A 17028-nucleotide genomic window follows, 5' to 3' on the forward strand; every position below is an offset into this window, starting at 1 on the left:
TCGACGCAAGACGTGAGAGAATCACGTGACTTCAGTGGCGACGTCACGTGTGACGTCATAAGACTGCCAAATTTCGAATTAATAAAAAGGCCCTGCATGAACTTGCATAAGTGTAGTGCTTTTTTGCCATTATTGGTTGTTTAACAGCCTTGCTCGAGGGCCAGCAGCCTACTCTATGTCGCTTTGCGGTTCTCACTGTTTTGCCATCGTCAATATAGTTCCAGAACATGGTCGACCACGACGTGCCAATCTACCTGTTACGTCATACTTGATGTTACAGTTTAGGCCATGTGACTACCCACACGCGGCGGCATCCAGGAGTTTCGCTGATGCGCTATTGGAGGTTCATTCCCACCTGCGACTAGCATAAGTCGTGTGACCACTAGTGGCTGGAGAACAAAAAGTGGTTGAAGACTATCGTTATTCACATCTGCGTTCGGCCTGTACGTGTCGCCACATATAGTACTCACGTCTGTTCGAATTGCTGTTGCCCCGTCAAATAAGCTGACGTGGTGGCTTCAGATATTGGCGACTACTGGTGCGACTGCAAAGTTAAGCAGCGAGTGACTGAGCCAAAGCACTCACGTTGAGACCAACGTGGCCATTTGTGACCAGTCGCTTTGGGACTTATTCGCGCGACTCCTTCAAGTCGCAAATGTTAGGGCACAGGAACGCGCTAAGAATTCTTTAATATCGTACATGCGTACCTGGTCGGTTGATGGTCTTGACATGGTGCGTGGCCCAACGAAGCATGACTTCGAACTTGGTAACTTCGGTTATGTTCAATTCCCGGCCGATTATTGTCTGGAACATGGACTCGGACAGGTCCAAAAAGTCCTGGCCCGCGAACAGCGTCGCGGCTCGCGTGTCCACGAACTGCAGTATCATGTTGACCAGTTCCGTGGCCGACGTGTAGCGCCAGTAGTAGTTCTCAAGAACGTTCAGCATTCCACAGACGACAGCGAGTCGCAGGTGCTGCTTGGCGTGGTGAAAGCAGGCCTGCATCAACTCCGGCAGGTCGTAGTGCTCAGCGGCGCAGATCAGGCCCGGAATGGACTCGCACGTCAGTGGACAGGAGCCGCAGTGCAGGTAGTCCACGAGCAGCTGAAACGTGTCGCTGTCGAATTCGATGATGTTGAACTGCGATCACGGTGGAAAGAGACAAAACACAAACAATTCGGGTAAAACTGTTAACATTGTTGCTTACGTGCAGGCTAGCACGCCAAGCATGCACAACGATTCGAACCTGTGACTCTTGACTCCGCACCGGGATGTGTTAGAACACTCAGTCAAAAAGCCATTTTATTTTCTTTCATGGTATTCATTTAAAAGAGACATGACATTTGTAATAACGAAGGATGGGGAATTCTAAGGGCTTGCTTTTGTTAGACACAACGCTAATTGTTAGACATAAGGTTTATCAGAATGGACAAGAAATTCAGGGTAAACATAGTACATACTACTTGTAGTAAATAAATGTAAGAAAGTGCGCAGAAAGAAAACTCGCTACGGTAAGAGAACGAACCTGCACCGTTCGAATGACGGGTTGAATGCTGATCAAAAATACTACAGATAGATTCCTCAATACGTGCCTTGGTTTCCATTTTGTCAGTTGTGCTTAATGTCACTTGTATCCAATTCCAGATGATAAGAGAACTAATACGCCTGTTCGGCTCGTATCGAATCGCACAAAATGCATTTCTGAGCTCTTCTGTACGCCATTACCATTTGGTAGTACGTAGATCATCAAAGTACCTCAGCGTAGCGAGGGCTTGTTTACAATCATCCGCTATAGGAGGTGCAAAAGGTCAAAAGTGTGCGCTTTTAATGGCAATTTCCCCTCATCGTTTGCGGGACTTGGGTTGCGAGCCCCCGGCTTTAGACATTGTGCCCCGGGGTGGGATCACCGGTAATCACGTGATAATATATTGAAAGGGTTTTACACGAATGAAATCTAGTTTCGTGCTCATCGTGCCTTCATCGCTAAGGTTGCGTTGAGGCCATAAACAGCACGAAGGTCCTTTCATTCTCTACTGCAGTCATGTTTGCTAACGAAGGGAGTTTTTAACCTTTCTTTGTTTGGAATTCCAGCTCGTCGCTATCGGGTCTGCTTCTTCACCATTGTGATCAAACAGTTTATCGCGTGCATGTAATAATATTACAATAACAACTGATATGCTATGCTAGCCGAGGTTAGTGAATACTTATTTCGACTTAAAGAAGACTAGTTCACATTATTCAAGAGTAACCATAGTTTAGCCAACTTAGCACACAATATGCATAGTTTAACTAGCCCTAAAGAGTATAAGCCAAACATAGCTTTGAGACACGGTACAGGACAAAGCGCTGGTACAAAGTGTCACGCACCTTTGCTGTTATGTTGCTCTTAGTGGAAATACGAAGTACCAACCTTAGCGCAAGCCATCTAACTTGATTTTCAGTGTTGATTGTTGTCGATAATTAACCAAAAATGCTAGCTGATATTATTGATCGTAAAGCAACGATAGGAAGTAATATTTATTGCTAACTGCCGCTCGTGTTGTGTGTGTGAGACGAAACACTGGAGTCAAAGGCATTGTTTTTCATTCCCTGTTCTTCGTGAATTGCGTAGAAGGAACGCCAATATGCTGTCACGTATCAAACACAAAAAGGCGTAGATGCCTGGTGAGAACTTTAGTCATGCGCTTGTCATCTTATCGAATAAAGCTCCACATATTATTCATATTATTGACCGAAATACTAAAGAAGGTCACACTCGACATCGCTTGTTCGCCTTGTTTGTACACTTGTTATGTAGCAAATTTGACCTTGTTGGCGTATCGATACTGCTTCACTAACAAGCTCAATTTATTATCAATAGTTTAGTTTTCTCTGCCTTTCGGTCTACGTCACTTCAGTTATAAGTTTGAAATTTTTAAATGCTATTTGCCTTCATATTTGGAGCAGCGTGAAAGTACCTTTGTGCAAACACGCCCAAACGTTGTTGAAATGGGTGTATGTCTGTCGGCTGCACTTATATGTAGAAAGCCGTCGGAAGGTAAACACGGTATTGGTTGGTCCTTACCTCGTGTTGACACAGCTTCGTCCTGTCCACCTTGTGAGCGTCCGCGCAAACGCTCAGCGTTACTGTGGCTCCCGCCATGGCAGTATTTTTCTCTTTCTCCTTTTCTTTGCCTGGAATGAGAAGAGCAGCTCTCAAAGAGACACGCCCGCTCACGACTCAAACACGGGCATGCTGCGTCATCACAATATACGCGCTCCTAGTTTAATATTCTTTCCTGCTCGCGTAGGCACTCGAGGGCTCGTTGGCGCTTTCTATAAAAACGCAAACTGGTAAGTGGTGCAGTTTAAGTTGCCTTGCCTAACGATATTGACGTCAGTTAGCTTTGTAAGCTTGTTGATGGTGTAGCTTGCACCAGAAATAAAAATGTGCGACCGAGTTTTACGTTGCGGTATGTTTCACACAGTGCTTGCAAAATTAAGAATACTTAGGTGCGTATAAAGGTATGACTATTGGAGCATGCTCTTGATTTGATGACATCATCTAATAGCTAAGTTATAAGAAATGCGTAAACAGATGCTAAGTACAGGAGTTTGTCCTTCTCACGCAAGTGGGCTCGTCCTTTTCACGCAAGCGGTTACAGCTGTATATAGCATTGACAAAACGAAGTCCACTTGCGAAAACGTCCTCTACAGAACACCTCTTCTTTCTTTACAAGTTCCTCCCCGCCAGCTTCCGACTTCCCCTTCTTGTCTTTATTTTTAATGCAGGAGCTGACGTTTCGACAAAAAGACTTGTCTCGATGATGGCAACAACATAAAGATCACTTGTCGAAACGTAACTCTTGTGACCTCCCGCTCGAAGTATTTTTTTCAATTTTTCAAGTTTCCATCTATCTGTGTCTAAAGTTTCACCAAAGTTATTTAACAGATGATTGAATATCGCAGAATTCTGTGTTTTTAGGTCATTTAAATTAGGTCTCCAGTGTGTAGTTGAGTTAGAATACAAAAAAAATAAGTTAGCAGCCCAGCGTTTTTTTTTTTTGAATGAAACATGAAATGCTTCCAGAACTGTAAATGATCGAATTCTACTCTCAGCGTTACTATAAGTTAAGATAGAATCATTAGGTTCAGTTGGAACAATAACCAGTTGCACATACTACAGTGCCGAGATTTATGCTGAACACCAACTTGTCTACATGAAGCAAGCAGTGACATGAATACATTCTCGGTCACCTACCCAATCCGTTCCTTCAATTCGCAATATAGCAAAAGGGCACTAAAATGTAGCCGCAACTCCGAAATGTCTGCAAAAGGCATTGGGAGGCGATGTTTTTCCTTACTTTACCACACATTCGAGCTACACGTTCTATAATTTCATTCGCGGCATTCTGAGGCTGCTTGTTTCGTTCTGGTAGTCAGTGAATTCTCGTGTCGACCCTTTCCCATATCTCTGTCACCGGGTCGTATAAACGAAAAGATGTGTTTCGCTTACTCCTTTAGTTAAGGAGCAGCCTGAAAACTTCAATGAGCGCTCCTTTTTAAAACGCTGACGATAAAAAAACAGGAGAGATCTACTCATTTTACATAACTAAACTGATGGTTAAAAAGCGTCCGACTTGGTGCCAGGTAGCGATTTTAGCGCAGTGAAGCATTCTTCCACTCAGAATGTACGGCTCACTTCATATTTATACGTCAAGGGACACGGAAGGGCCTTTTCATGCTCCGAAGGAGTACTGACACGAATTAAAAAAATGCTCGCATTGCAACTCTGAATAGAAATGTCTAGCTTATCTAAACACAGTATCGGGGTTACTCTCAATGTATAGATTATCTTTATCTCTTCCTCGAAGAATCACTTGAGCTTTAGATATCACAGAGGCATTGACATGGTGACGTCTCAAGAAAGTCTTACGTAGTTGTAAGGCACATGGGGACAGCAGCTCAGCCGTCTGCTGTTAGCTGTGCGTGGTGAGCGTAAACAACGATGAGTGAAGTGTCGTTAGTTGACTACGACAGGGGCCACGTGCAGAGCTTTCGAGCTCAGTGAACTGTCGTGACTAATCATAATAGTGTCCATTGCGATAGATGGCTGGCTTATGGTAGCTCGGGGACACAACTTTTATGCTGAAAGCGAAATATCGTCTCGGTAAAGTGCAGCAGAATAAACGAGACAGAAAGGCGAGATGCAAGCGATGAATATCGGCCTCGGCGGCCGCATTTGCGGGGCCAACGAAAATGATTGAGGCCAGTGTACTCACATTTGGGTCCACGCTAAAGCCCCCAAAGACCACAAGGAATCGAAGTTTCCTGCGGCGTCTCTCATACTAATGGCACAGTTTTGGGATGGCAAACTCTATCAGTGCTATTATTATTGAATACATAGAATGAGCGCTTTTGTGTGAACAGGACGAGCTCTTCTTTTGTGACAGCATAAGCACTCGCACTTCTTGTCTAATGTTTCTGATCCTTCCATTGCTCTTCATTTTACCAGGTATGCATCACCAAGTACACGTCGCCAAGAGACTCTAACTTCGAGTTTTCTAAAATATTTTCCGGTCTGTCGACAGCGTTAAAACTGCACGCAAAAGAAAACGTAAAATTGCCTCTTTCGCAATGCATCGATAATTGTGTCAGTACTCCTTTGAGAAGGGTGCAGATGCGTTCTGGTGAGACTACGAAACTACGGCAGGCAACTACGTCGCTGTGCCCAGTGGGTCTTACACGAAAGGAGGAGAGGTTGAAGTGCAGGGAGGTGCTTCGTAGAAGATGCTCCTCGGCATGTCGCACCCATGTGTGTACTCATGGCGTTTCGAAAACGACGTCGCAGAATTGATGCCCACGACAATGACGTCACTACCGTGGGAAACTCACTCCGCATGCGCCGCAACATCTCGGTTCCATGTTTCGCCATGTCGCCACATGATCGGTCCTGTTCTAATAGGCTTTCTTATCTAATTACATTGAGGTAGATTTACCGTGTTCGTAGCGATTGCTTGTGAGATCACCGTTAAGTTGCGGCATCGTTGGATTCAAATGTTTAGGCCGGCTTTGCCATCGAATAGTTGATACTGACTAACAATTAACGTGTTCACCTCTATGAACTTCAAAATGGGAACCCCAAGCTTAACATTGGACTTTATTTGTTGGTTTCCTCGCAATAAACGAATAGTACACACTGCAGTTTAACTGGACGTAACGAAATTCCATTCCCTAGCAAGTCGACAGAAGCCATTCAGCGTTTCATTTATTAGCGTTTAGTAGAAGCACAGGCTTATGTGTAAAATTGAACACAAAGCTGCATTACCGTTTGTCGTCACGCAAACAAGAGAAGGAAAGTGAAAGAAAGCAAAACAACAACCCTCGATTGATTGCCGTTCTTGTCTACTTCATAGAAGTAGCACAAAGCTTATGGTATGTTCACCCTTCCTCCTTCTCCCACGTACACGAAATGTGCTCTAGATGTGAATTATTCCGACCTTGGGCTAGCTATAACGTAGGATGGTAGGCAAGAAATACATCATTGCGTCACAGGATAGGCCTGATGAAAGTTGTCATGAAAATGATACGGGGAACTCAAGAAGTATTGCTGAGCGGCCGGTGAAGGCTTGCATATCTAACACATCGTGCGTTCTTTTAATCCAAACAAATAGTACTAACTCAGTGGAACCTTTTAATCAGACGAACAGGATGGTTTTAAACAGACGAACAAGATAGTAAACACCCATTTCTGTATAGAGGCGTAATATAAGGCTGAACGGCCTGCCAGGTCTCATTTAAAAAAATTGCAAGCCGTATAAATGGCATCAGCCCAAATGTGATGATCTTCTTGCTTGCATGAATCACTACGGGCGCGCCTCGCCAACACTTAGCGCTAAATATGACTGGAGCACTAACACAAGCGCTAGAGTTAAAATAGTGAAGAAAACGTATTCAGATTGTTTTACCTGTCTTGCTTGCCTGGTCTGATCTCGTACATCGAATGTCTTCGTTGTCCTTCTGATTAAGCACACTGCTAATTTTCAACTGATGTCAACGACGCCAAATTATTCGTACGTCGTTATGAAAAAAAAAGACTTATCCGCTCACCACATGGGTAATCACGAACGTAAGCAAATTTAGATATAAACTTCAAAATGTTCATAACATTTTTCGCGACGAGCCTCTCGGTATACCCCCAACAACACTTGTATTGGTCGTACGTACGCAGTTCTTGGACGTTATGTTCAATCACTAAATACGCGAAAGTTGGCAAAAAGCTTCGTATATTGAGCAGTTGAGCGAACAGCGTTCAATCCCCAGGAAAAAAAAATTAACATCTCCCCACTAAATAGAACCATGAGTAGCACGCGAAGCAGCAACTGGGTCAAGCTAGCGTTCCATTCATCACGGCCACCTTGCCCGATGATAACGCATTCTGCAAGCGGGCACATTGTAGTTTATGTTGCTGTCACTCGTCCCGAACTCTTGTTGGAGCCCGCCACGAGGGTTCATCGCCACGCCACGCGGGAGCACGTTAGTTCATCGCGCGTGTGCAGAATCTCGTTCCCCGATGCCATGACGTGTTTGCCGAGAGAGTGTAAGGGGGCGAGGCCACAGCTTATTACATAGCCACTTACGCAGGCCTGAACGCGCTATCACTTGAGAGAGTTTTGACAGTGCTTTGACCATCTGTTGCGCATGCGCAGTAAAGTGGTCACACCGCACATTACCGAATTGAACTTTGCCATAAACTGCTTCACATCTAAAACTACCTCACATTTCGTTTTTGTGGTGAACCAGCCTGCTGAGGCCCTTCTAAATTTAGACAGTCTGTCAGTGTTAGTACAACATTGTAAAACGTACAATTTAGTAGAAAAAGCTTTACTGGGAAAGAAAACACCGAAGTGAACAGCAGTTAAATATTCTCGTCGCAAAATTGCGGACGCTCACGGCTTTGTCTTTCATGGCAGTAGTACGCAGTGCACATTGATTCAACCGTAAGTTGATAACGTCGCAAGTGCTTTGACTCATGAAAATACTGACAAAATCAGACTCTACGAAAATTCAGCATTTACATGGTGATCGTGGCACACGTATGGCTGGGCGCGACCGTAGCAGGCTGTGGCTAGTCCTCCCCAAATGCGGAATCATACAAGCCTGCACCAAAGACTAGCAGTGAATACAGATGACAAGGGCTGGACGCCAGAGCCAGGACTGCAGTACGACTAAAACCGCCACTGAAAACATTATCGGGACATTGTATTTATTGCGGAGGCACTAGGCTGCCCTCTTTCGACCATCAAGGCGTGTTCTTTCCTTCCTTGTAAGTTACTGTTGTCATATACATTTATCTACATTGCCTCCTGGGTTCCTCTCGGTCGAATGAATGAATAAATACCAAATGGCGGAAATTATATCGTATGTTGTTAAACAAGTGCAAGATAGGATCTGGAGGACCCATGTTCCAGAACTTCATTGGACTGAGCTGCAATCCATGCCCTCTCCGCGATGTTCTGCTGATCCTAAACAGCTTTCCTGAGCAAACCCTTGTCCTTCCCCTCTCGCCTCTGCTGTATAATTTGCGCGATACTTTTATTAGAATGGCAGGACCAATTCATGTGAAAGCAGTCAGTGCGGCTGCCGTACAAATGACAAGTAGCACTGAGCTGATATGAATCAATTTTGACCCGACAAGAAATGTTAAACAAAGGCACAGAGGTTAACCAGTCCTGGATAACCGGTTTGCTACTGTACACATGAGTATGATAATAATTGATATGTGGGGTTTAACGTCCCAAAACCACCATATGATTATGAGAGACGCCGTAGTGGAGATCTCCGCAAATTTCGGCTACCAGGGGTTCTTTAACGTGACCCCGAATCTGAGCGCACGGGCCTACAACGTTTCCGCCATCATCGGAAATGCATCCGTCGCAGCCGGGATTCGATCCCGCAACCTGCGGGTCAGCAGCCGAGTACCTTTGCCACTAGACCACCACGGCGGGGCGTACACATGGGTATGTTGGCCAGAATGGCGGAGCTGCCTATGCAAGTGGTTTGTAGCTTCTACTGATGGCTATCCATAGCTTTGTAAGTCCCTTAATAGAATAACGAAGAGTTGTCTTTGCAGATAATATCTCTGCGGTATATCGGCGTGTGTTGAAGTCGGTGTTGGTTGTTGAACGCCGATGTAAGAGGGGTCAAGAGACAGAGCGTGGGGAAGGAATGTGCTAGCCAAGTTGTGTGCTGGCTCTTTTCCAGCTGCCTCGTGGGAGTGCATGAACTGTAGCATTACGAGAGAACGTTCTGTGCGCGCGCGTGTGTGTGTTTTTTCAATTCGTTTTGCTCCTCAGTGCCTGCAAAGTTAAAGAATTCACCGTCACACTTTATTTATAAAACTATTTTTCGGCCTTTATTGAACGCCGGAAAAAGAAGCTAATTGCTGAGTTACACCTTAACGCATGGCTCAAAGTTTACGCGAATGACGTCCAGTTCAACCAACGTAATTACTTTCGTTACCACCATGCCCATAATATATCGATAATAAGTACCGCTGTTAACGCTGAAGGTGTGCATAGAAGGCCCATGCTACAGGGTCACACTAACGCTTATGTCCCACGCAAAAAGAGCGTGTAACATTTTCTCAGTAAAGCTTAAAATACACGGAGAAGGACCGTAGAGGTGCCTCGGCTAAAAACTTAGGCTGTACAGAAAAGCCTCGAGATTGACGTGGTGCGGACGCCGAGGAGAGAAAAATTGGGTGCGGGAAAGAAAGAGGCCCCGGACAGAAAAAAAAGAAAAGCTTGGAAGCGAGAGAGAGAAAGAAAGAGAGGCAGCAACTTAAGAGAGGGGGTCTCGAGGGGGAGAGCCAGTGTCTACGGAAGCGCGGCCATGTGCGGGACAGAGAATGAGAGAATGGGCCTTGGCACTTACAATTGCACTCACTCTGCCAGCGCTTGAGGCCCCCGATATCATCAGGTATTAAAGAGTCCTTACTGCTGCTGCGGGAACTCCAGCCCGTCCAGTTTCCGAGGCGGGAGAAGGCGCGAATCACCATCGGGCTGGACGGAGCGCTCTTGTTGCGCGGGCTCTCGTGGATGTCCGGAACCTGCGGCGGCCAAGAACGTCTTTGACGCCGTCTGTGCCGTAAGAGCTCCCGACTCGTGCGGGTCCTCTAAAAGGAACTTCTGCCGAGGGCTGGGGTGGTTATGGGTGTGTTGCATGATTAGACAGAAGGAGATCCAATGATAAACACAGTACGCTTGGACGTGTTTGAGAAGGCAACAGGAGAAGAAAGTTGTTCAAATTATAGCCCGAAGACATTCCTGGCTTGTGAACGGAAATTTGTGCAGCAGAAATGTGGTGACAACTTTCGTAAAGGGGGACCTCTCATAGGTCTTTCATTTAATATTTATGGAAAGTTTCCTGGCTATGGTGTAATTAATTTTGTTAGAAGGTTCGCGGCGTACATGCGTGCGAGTCCTGTCCCCCTGAAAAAGAGCAAAAGAAAAAATAAACGTGGCGTCCTACCTAGCACGAGAGACAAACAGCCAAGCCAATTAAAAAAACAAAAAAACGGGATCACCTCTCGCTAAAGGGAATCATGTGTAGATGCGAAGAAGCGGGCGCTATCACTTACACTGGCGGCGACGTTGACGCTGGTGCTCATTAAGCGAAAGCAAAGATGCTCTTGCCTAAATTCCCAACGCGCGATCCAATGCCTCCATAACAAGGTTACCAGTGAATGCTTCGGCAGCGTGAGCACTCTGTTTTTTACTAGCTAACGCTGCCTTCGTCGGCCTTGCGAGACGAGAGAGGGGGAGGGGAACGACCATTTTGCGCGTGTTTTCCTGGGCCCTCACGACACGCGAGCATGTGCAGTGGTGGTGTACGGAGGGACAGCGTTACACAGGCTAGTCAAAGAGCTGCTTTGCAACTAAAATAATGAAAACAAAAAAATTCTCTAGGCGCATTTTAGAAAAAGTCAATTGAAGGACAGACTAAAATGGGGGCTGAGCCAGTAAAACATGGTGGAAAGGGCGTAAATGTTAGATGTTAGACTGATTGAATACAGCAGTGTGTGTGTGTGTGTGTGTGTGTGTGTACACGTACAGGCTTCTCGTTCAGGAATCGGGGGATCGTGACTATATTCTTGTGACTCGCCTGAAGATAGTTGCTTGACTTGGGGCCCGACGGACTGACCACCTTGGTAGGAGTGTCAGCCGTTCCAGTCACGCCAAGGCCAAAGCCCGTACTGAATCCGTACAGCATCTCCAGAAACACCCTGCACAGTAATGGGGATGCCGCTACATAACCGTGCACCTCTTATATCAGTCAGTTGAAGTCAAAATAAACAAAGTAATTGTTCCACGACTCAGTAAGTTCAAGTAGCGATTTGCATGAGGTGAAGAGAATAGTTAAGAAGTTTACATTTCATTTTCTCGTAGAAGTGGCTTGGCCTAGTCAATCAAGAATTCATGAATAGAATGTCATTCCAAATAAAGAACCTTTGAAGTAAAACTACGTCCTTAATGTTACAGCGCCATCTTTTTTAAAATCGTACTGCAATCCGCCCTTTTAAATTTCCTGTACTGCATTCTTCATTCTTGGCAGGCTTTCAGTAGGGGCTAGGACAACCGGTATCTCCATAATAAAAGCCTCCGAGATCAAGAGGCACTTCACGGCTTTACCGTAAGGAAAAGCCCCCATGCATTGCGACACCGTGAAAAAGGCGTATTACAGCGTAAGCTTGCGCATTTTGTCTGAGCTTGCTAAGGAGTTCCCCTCTTTCTACCGCTTTCCTTAAAATGACATTGTTGCTCTCCAAACGTTTTCTCGCACTGACTGTAAAATTAATTAGAGCGCAATGTATCGACGTTTTGCGCGCTCTTTGCATGCTCGCGCGTGACGCTGATGGATTGCACAGCTATAGTTGTTCGCTCTACTGAAATATTCTGATGAGAGTTACAGGGTGCCCTAAAGCATTTTGATCAGAGCTGTACTAAGGTATTCTAATGATGACGATCTTACCGACTGCGGACTCCCAAGATGGCTCTGACGGCGTACACCTTAGTCTTGTCTTTACCTGCGAAGTGGCATGTGAGGAAGCTTAAATTAGAAACTAACTATTCGAGCACTCTCATGCTTTGAGATAACAGGCAAGGAGTTCAGAGCAGGAAAAAAAAATTGAGAACCATCACCGATTTAGTACGACTTCCAAATATGGAATATCTTAAGTACGACATTCGCAATTGCGACAGCTTTCGTATGGGTAGCCAGTCCATCCATTATGACGTCACATCTGTGTTAATTTGGTGAAGCAATTCATTTCATCGGTTTTTACCTCACAAGAATTGATTTATTGATTGATTGATTTATTGATTGATTGATATGTAGAGTTTAACACCCCAAGGCCACTATATGATAATGAGAACGCCATAGTGGAGCGCTCCGGAAATTTCGACCATGTGGGGTTGTTTAACGTGCACCCTAATTTGAGCATATGATGCCTACACCATTTTCATCTTCAGCCAAAAATGCAGCTACCGAAGCCGGGATTTGATCCCGCGATCTGCGGTTGAGCCGCCCCTTGTGATGCGTTGCAAGGTATGAAATAATTTCATACCTTGCAACGCATCATACCTTGCAAGGTATGCAAGGTGTGAAATAAGGAGAGACGACATGGGCTGATTGGCCAACTAACAACTACTGTATTTCTCGTACATAAAGATGTCCATGATCAAAATAAAGTAGTTGTTAGTTTGCGCGTCACCCTTTGTCGTCTTTTGTTTTTTTTTTGCTTCTTTTTCATCCCTTGCACTGCATGACGAGCATGAAAGCTGAGCCGGTCCTTCAGAAGGCCATGGTCTGGTCTCATTCGAATTCTCTAGCACACGCTGGCGTTGTGCTCGACCAAATTTGGGAATAACGCCAGATAAGACACACTTGGGACGTTCTCGCAGAAGTAATGTCTACGCTATAAATAAGGGACTACCTAAGATAAAGGAAAGTAAAACTGCGTCAGCTGTGCAACTTGGCCACTAAGATGTAGGACATTTTTTTCCGTGAGTATCCTCACGGAAAGTCACGCTGAAAGCGCAAATTGAAATTGCGCTCCCACCCTAAAGAAATGTAGAAATGAAACAGCCAACGTAGCTTCATAGCAATAAATGGAGGCAAGTTGGACCTGTTGGTTGAACATCAGTAACAAATCGTAGCAAAACTAGACACGAGATGCCCATCGTTCATCGTTTGGCGTCTTCTTCTGTGTGCGTTCTTCTGTGTACATTTTGTTGCTGATCCGTAGAGAGGGGGGGGGGAAGGGCTGCAAATGTGACGTGTAGTGAATGGATCACTTGAAGTTATCGTTCCTAATAAGGCCGTGGCTATATCGTTTCACTTTGTGCACATGCGCGTTCGTTTGCACAGTTGCGGGTGAACCGGGATTTTGAGCACGTGAAGCGCTCGGCCTCGGCGGTCTTGTTGCCAGGTCAACGTCGTATGCGATTGTTGAACGAAGCGAACGTGATGTTTATGAGTGTGGCTACTCACTCTTTGTTAAAGAAAGAAAGGATGCCTTCGCTTTCAACGATGGTTGCGGCAACAATGCAAAGCAGCTGCGTACGTGCGAGGATTGTCAACTGGACGCTTCTATTGTGCGTTTAGAGAAAGTGGGTAACGAATTGGAGCACTAGGTACCAAACTATTTGAGAGCATATAGCCGTCCCGTGGGTGTTGAGAAAGGAGTGTTTTCCTCACACGCCCAAGGAGTTTAGCTCTCAGGCTAGAAGCGTAGCGTCCAAATTGAAGCGTCGCGACACCTTCGTTATTAAGCTTCAGCATCTAAGAACGTTAAGTCCAGCTCACGCTTTTTTCCTTTCTGTGTGACATGTACTTCATAGACGTGAACCTAACAGGAAATCACTGACACTATATCATAGTAAAGATGTAGGAAAACAAAATTTTTTTTTTCAATCACCCGGTTATGGTACTTCTTTTATTATTGCTATAATGTTGCGAGTTGAACACTCCCATTCTTCAAGAACAGCTATGATTAGCTGCATGACGCCTTATTTGTGTATCAACAATTCCTCAAATCATGATAATAACAAAAAAAAGCGACGACAGGAAGTTGAAAGGTTTCAGTCAATGGCAGCACTCATCGATAGCAGCCTATGCACCAGCCAGCGTTGGCAACTATACAGTCATATATTAAGAAGACTAGATAACATTATTGAGTGTTAAGTAGGACTTACACTATGCTAGTAAGTACAGTGGACCAGGCCACCAACGCCGGCAGTACAAAACTTGAGGCTGCGCTTGGAAGAAATCATGTAAACACATGGTCGTGCATATAACATCATCTACACAGGGCAGCCAGGGATGAGGAAGTAAATCGCCATTTGCTTCGCTACAACACCGTCAACATTTACGAAGCCCCTACTGGAAAGACATTACGAAGAACGAATCAGTGGTCGAGAAGCAAACCACACTGAAGTCGGCTCACTCGATCATTCTTCCGCGCTGACTCCTCTTGCTTCCTCGTTGATCGTGGCTCGTCCGGAAAGGAGCGTCACGTGATACTCTCCGGCCAATTTCCCTACGAAGTTGTAACACGCGGTGCTCCCTCCCGAATCGAACTGATTGCTTGTGAAGCGGCGAGTAGCAGCTGCAAACCTTGCACGTCAGGCAGGCTTCGTAGGATCGTGGCGACAATTTTGCCAAATGGGCTTTGCTTCCTCGCCTCTGGGGAGGTCCTTTATTCGAGGCAACCCAAGCAGCAGTTTGGAGGTAAGCGATGCGGAGCAATGCGAAGCCGTAAACTGGTAGCACGTAACAACGCGTTCAAAGCCGTCGCGTACAAACAGGGGCTTCCTGACGCAGACCAGGACCCGCACACGCTCACTCACTCACTCACTCACTCACTCACTCACTCACTCACTCACTCACTCACTCACTCACTCACTCACTCAGCTCTAATCACGCAGACAAACGTGTACGGGTGTACGCTTGCACACACACATATGTATGCCACTAGCGCGAGAACGCACGATCACGCCGGCTCGCAAACATACTCGCTCCCACATAGACGGAAGTGCATGCATCCACGAACTCGTTCGCACATGCGCAGAAACACGCGCATATATATCTATGCACGCAATGCGTACGTGATAGCTCACGAACAGCAAGGACGCACGCACACGTTGTCTCTCTTGCACTCTATTTCACTCTCTATCACTAAACGATCACGTTTTTTTGTAGATAGGTATTTTTGGGGAGAGAGAATCACATGCCCAGCATCGAAAAAAAAAATGGCCCCGTATCTGCATGTAATCTGCAAATGTCTTCGAAAGACGATAGTCTTACGAGTGGAGAGAGTGAACAAAACATTTATTTGATGTTCTGCGCAAGAAAATCGGTGAATGGTATTCCGGAGGCGCTCGTTAGAGGGCCTCGTGCGTGCAGCGGAGGCGAACGAGCGCATCAAGTCACATCACACGTGAGACATGAGCGCCATCTGGCAGTTTTTTTTTTTGGAAAACAAAGCGCGTGGCCCTGAGACCCGTCTCAGAGGTGATAAGGTGTGGAACGCAAGGCCACGGGTAGGTGCCACTACCATGTCATCTTAGCAAAGCGTTGAAAACACTCGCTTCTTCGTGCAAGCGTTGCATGGTCAGCGCAGCGTGATAAGCACTATGGTCCTTAGAATTACTTATGAATGCTTTTTCTAGTAAAAGACGAACATGCAGAATATATACGTGTTGTTATGGTGCCTCAGATAGGGGCAATAATATTTTTTTTAATTTATAATCGCACAGGTATTAACGCTGATGCTTGAGCAACATTGGTGGGTGCTGCGGACGGCGTCGGCCGTTTGGCGTATCGACTGCTGCTGTTCAAAGTACCCGGCTCGCGGAAACGGTGGACAAACAGACAAATGTACAGACAGACAGACATACCAAAGTTTTCGCGTTGAAGGTCCCCAAGAAAGACTATCGTCTTTAAGAAGAAGACATACGGTCTCTAAGCTTATCCGTTTTAGAAAGCTCGTTGTGGGAGAGTAGAAGCTCCCAGTTTCATTTCTTTATTTTCTGCCGGCGAACCTCGTCCGCATCGCGTTTATGTCGTTTTACTTCGTTCCCCTGTACTGCAGTCATCGTTAGGGTATAAGTAATGAGTGATTAATTAAGAAGACCTCCTTTTCTTCCAGCTTGCTTTTTCATACGAGCGCGGGCGACGCTCGTCGCTGCTGGAAACGAGTAAGCTTAATTCGCGCTGTCGAGATCGCATGGTGATGTATATGCAAGCACGCACCTAAGTTTGTCGATGGAATGGCGTGCCGCGTGTTGCACCGGCTGTTGTCTTGATAAACTATCTAAAGTAGCTTAGCGTCTTGCTCTTGGCAGAAGTAGTTAATAAAAATTGATGCGGTAGCACACGCCAGTTTGCGTTTTTTGCCCTTATCCTTCGGCGATGCAATTTCATTTATCACGCTATGATGCCTAGGTGTGTATATACAGCCACAAAACTGCTTAAAAGGCATCCTCGATGAAGTGTGGAGAATTAGCACGCCATACCCGCTTTATTTTGGAACTACAGGAGGGAAAACAAACTGCAGTGCAGTGAAAGAACTGGCTCGCTCACAGCTTTCACCAAAGCGCGACATGGGTGGTTGAACACATCCCGCCAAGTTGTGTTTCAATCGCTGAAGGCAGCCGTAATGTTGCCTGGTGATTAAGTGCTCATAGTGATAGCACACTTCTAATTCATAATACGTACTAGAATTTATGGTTTCATAGGCCATGCAAATCCCCTTTCACATTTGCTCGCCGATTGAATTATTTTAAATTAATTACGAGGCAATGTGTCAAGCGCTCATCCGAAGCTGTGAAGGAAGCTCGTTTATTGTTCACAAAACTGTAGCTTCGAGAACGCTAGTGCGATAAGAAACTCAAGAGGCGGTAAGTTGACGTGTCGAACGATGCCCCTTCATTTAACGCGCCTTTCGAAATGGGTGTCGCACGAACCCCGACCGGGACTGAGGCT

General features: G+C 45.7%; 1 protein-coding gene across 1 annotated transcript in view; it reads right to left on the reverse strand.

Moving 5' to 3' along the window:
- The window catches only part of rsh (Rap GTPase activating protein radish), a 192203-nt gene that overhangs the window by 10431 nt on the left and 164744 nt on the right, over nucleotides 1–17028 (reverse strand). The window contains exons 12-16 of the mRNA XM_075893404.1: nucleotides 12013–12067; nucleotides 11146–11266; nucleotides 9916–10090; nucleotides 3065–3174; nucleotides 708–1140 (exon numbers count right to left, since the gene is read on the reverse strand). Coding sequence (XP_075749519.1) covers nucleotides 708–1140; nucleotides 3065–3174; nucleotides 9916–10090; nucleotides 11146–11266; nucleotides 12013–12067 — 894 coding nt within the window. The remainder of the gene's footprint in view (nucleotides 1–707; nucleotides 1141–3064; nucleotides 3175–9915; nucleotides 10091–11145; nucleotides 11267–12012; nucleotides 12068–17028) is intronic.

This window comes from Rhipicephalus microplus, chromosome 4 (assembly GCF_043290135.1).
Source record: "Rhipicephalus microplus isolate Deutch F79 chromosome 4, USDA_Rmic, whole genome shotgun sequence".
Classification (NCBI taxonomy): Eukaryota; Metazoa; Arthropoda; class Arachnida; order Ixodida; family Ixodidae; genus Rhipicephalus; species Rhipicephalus microplus.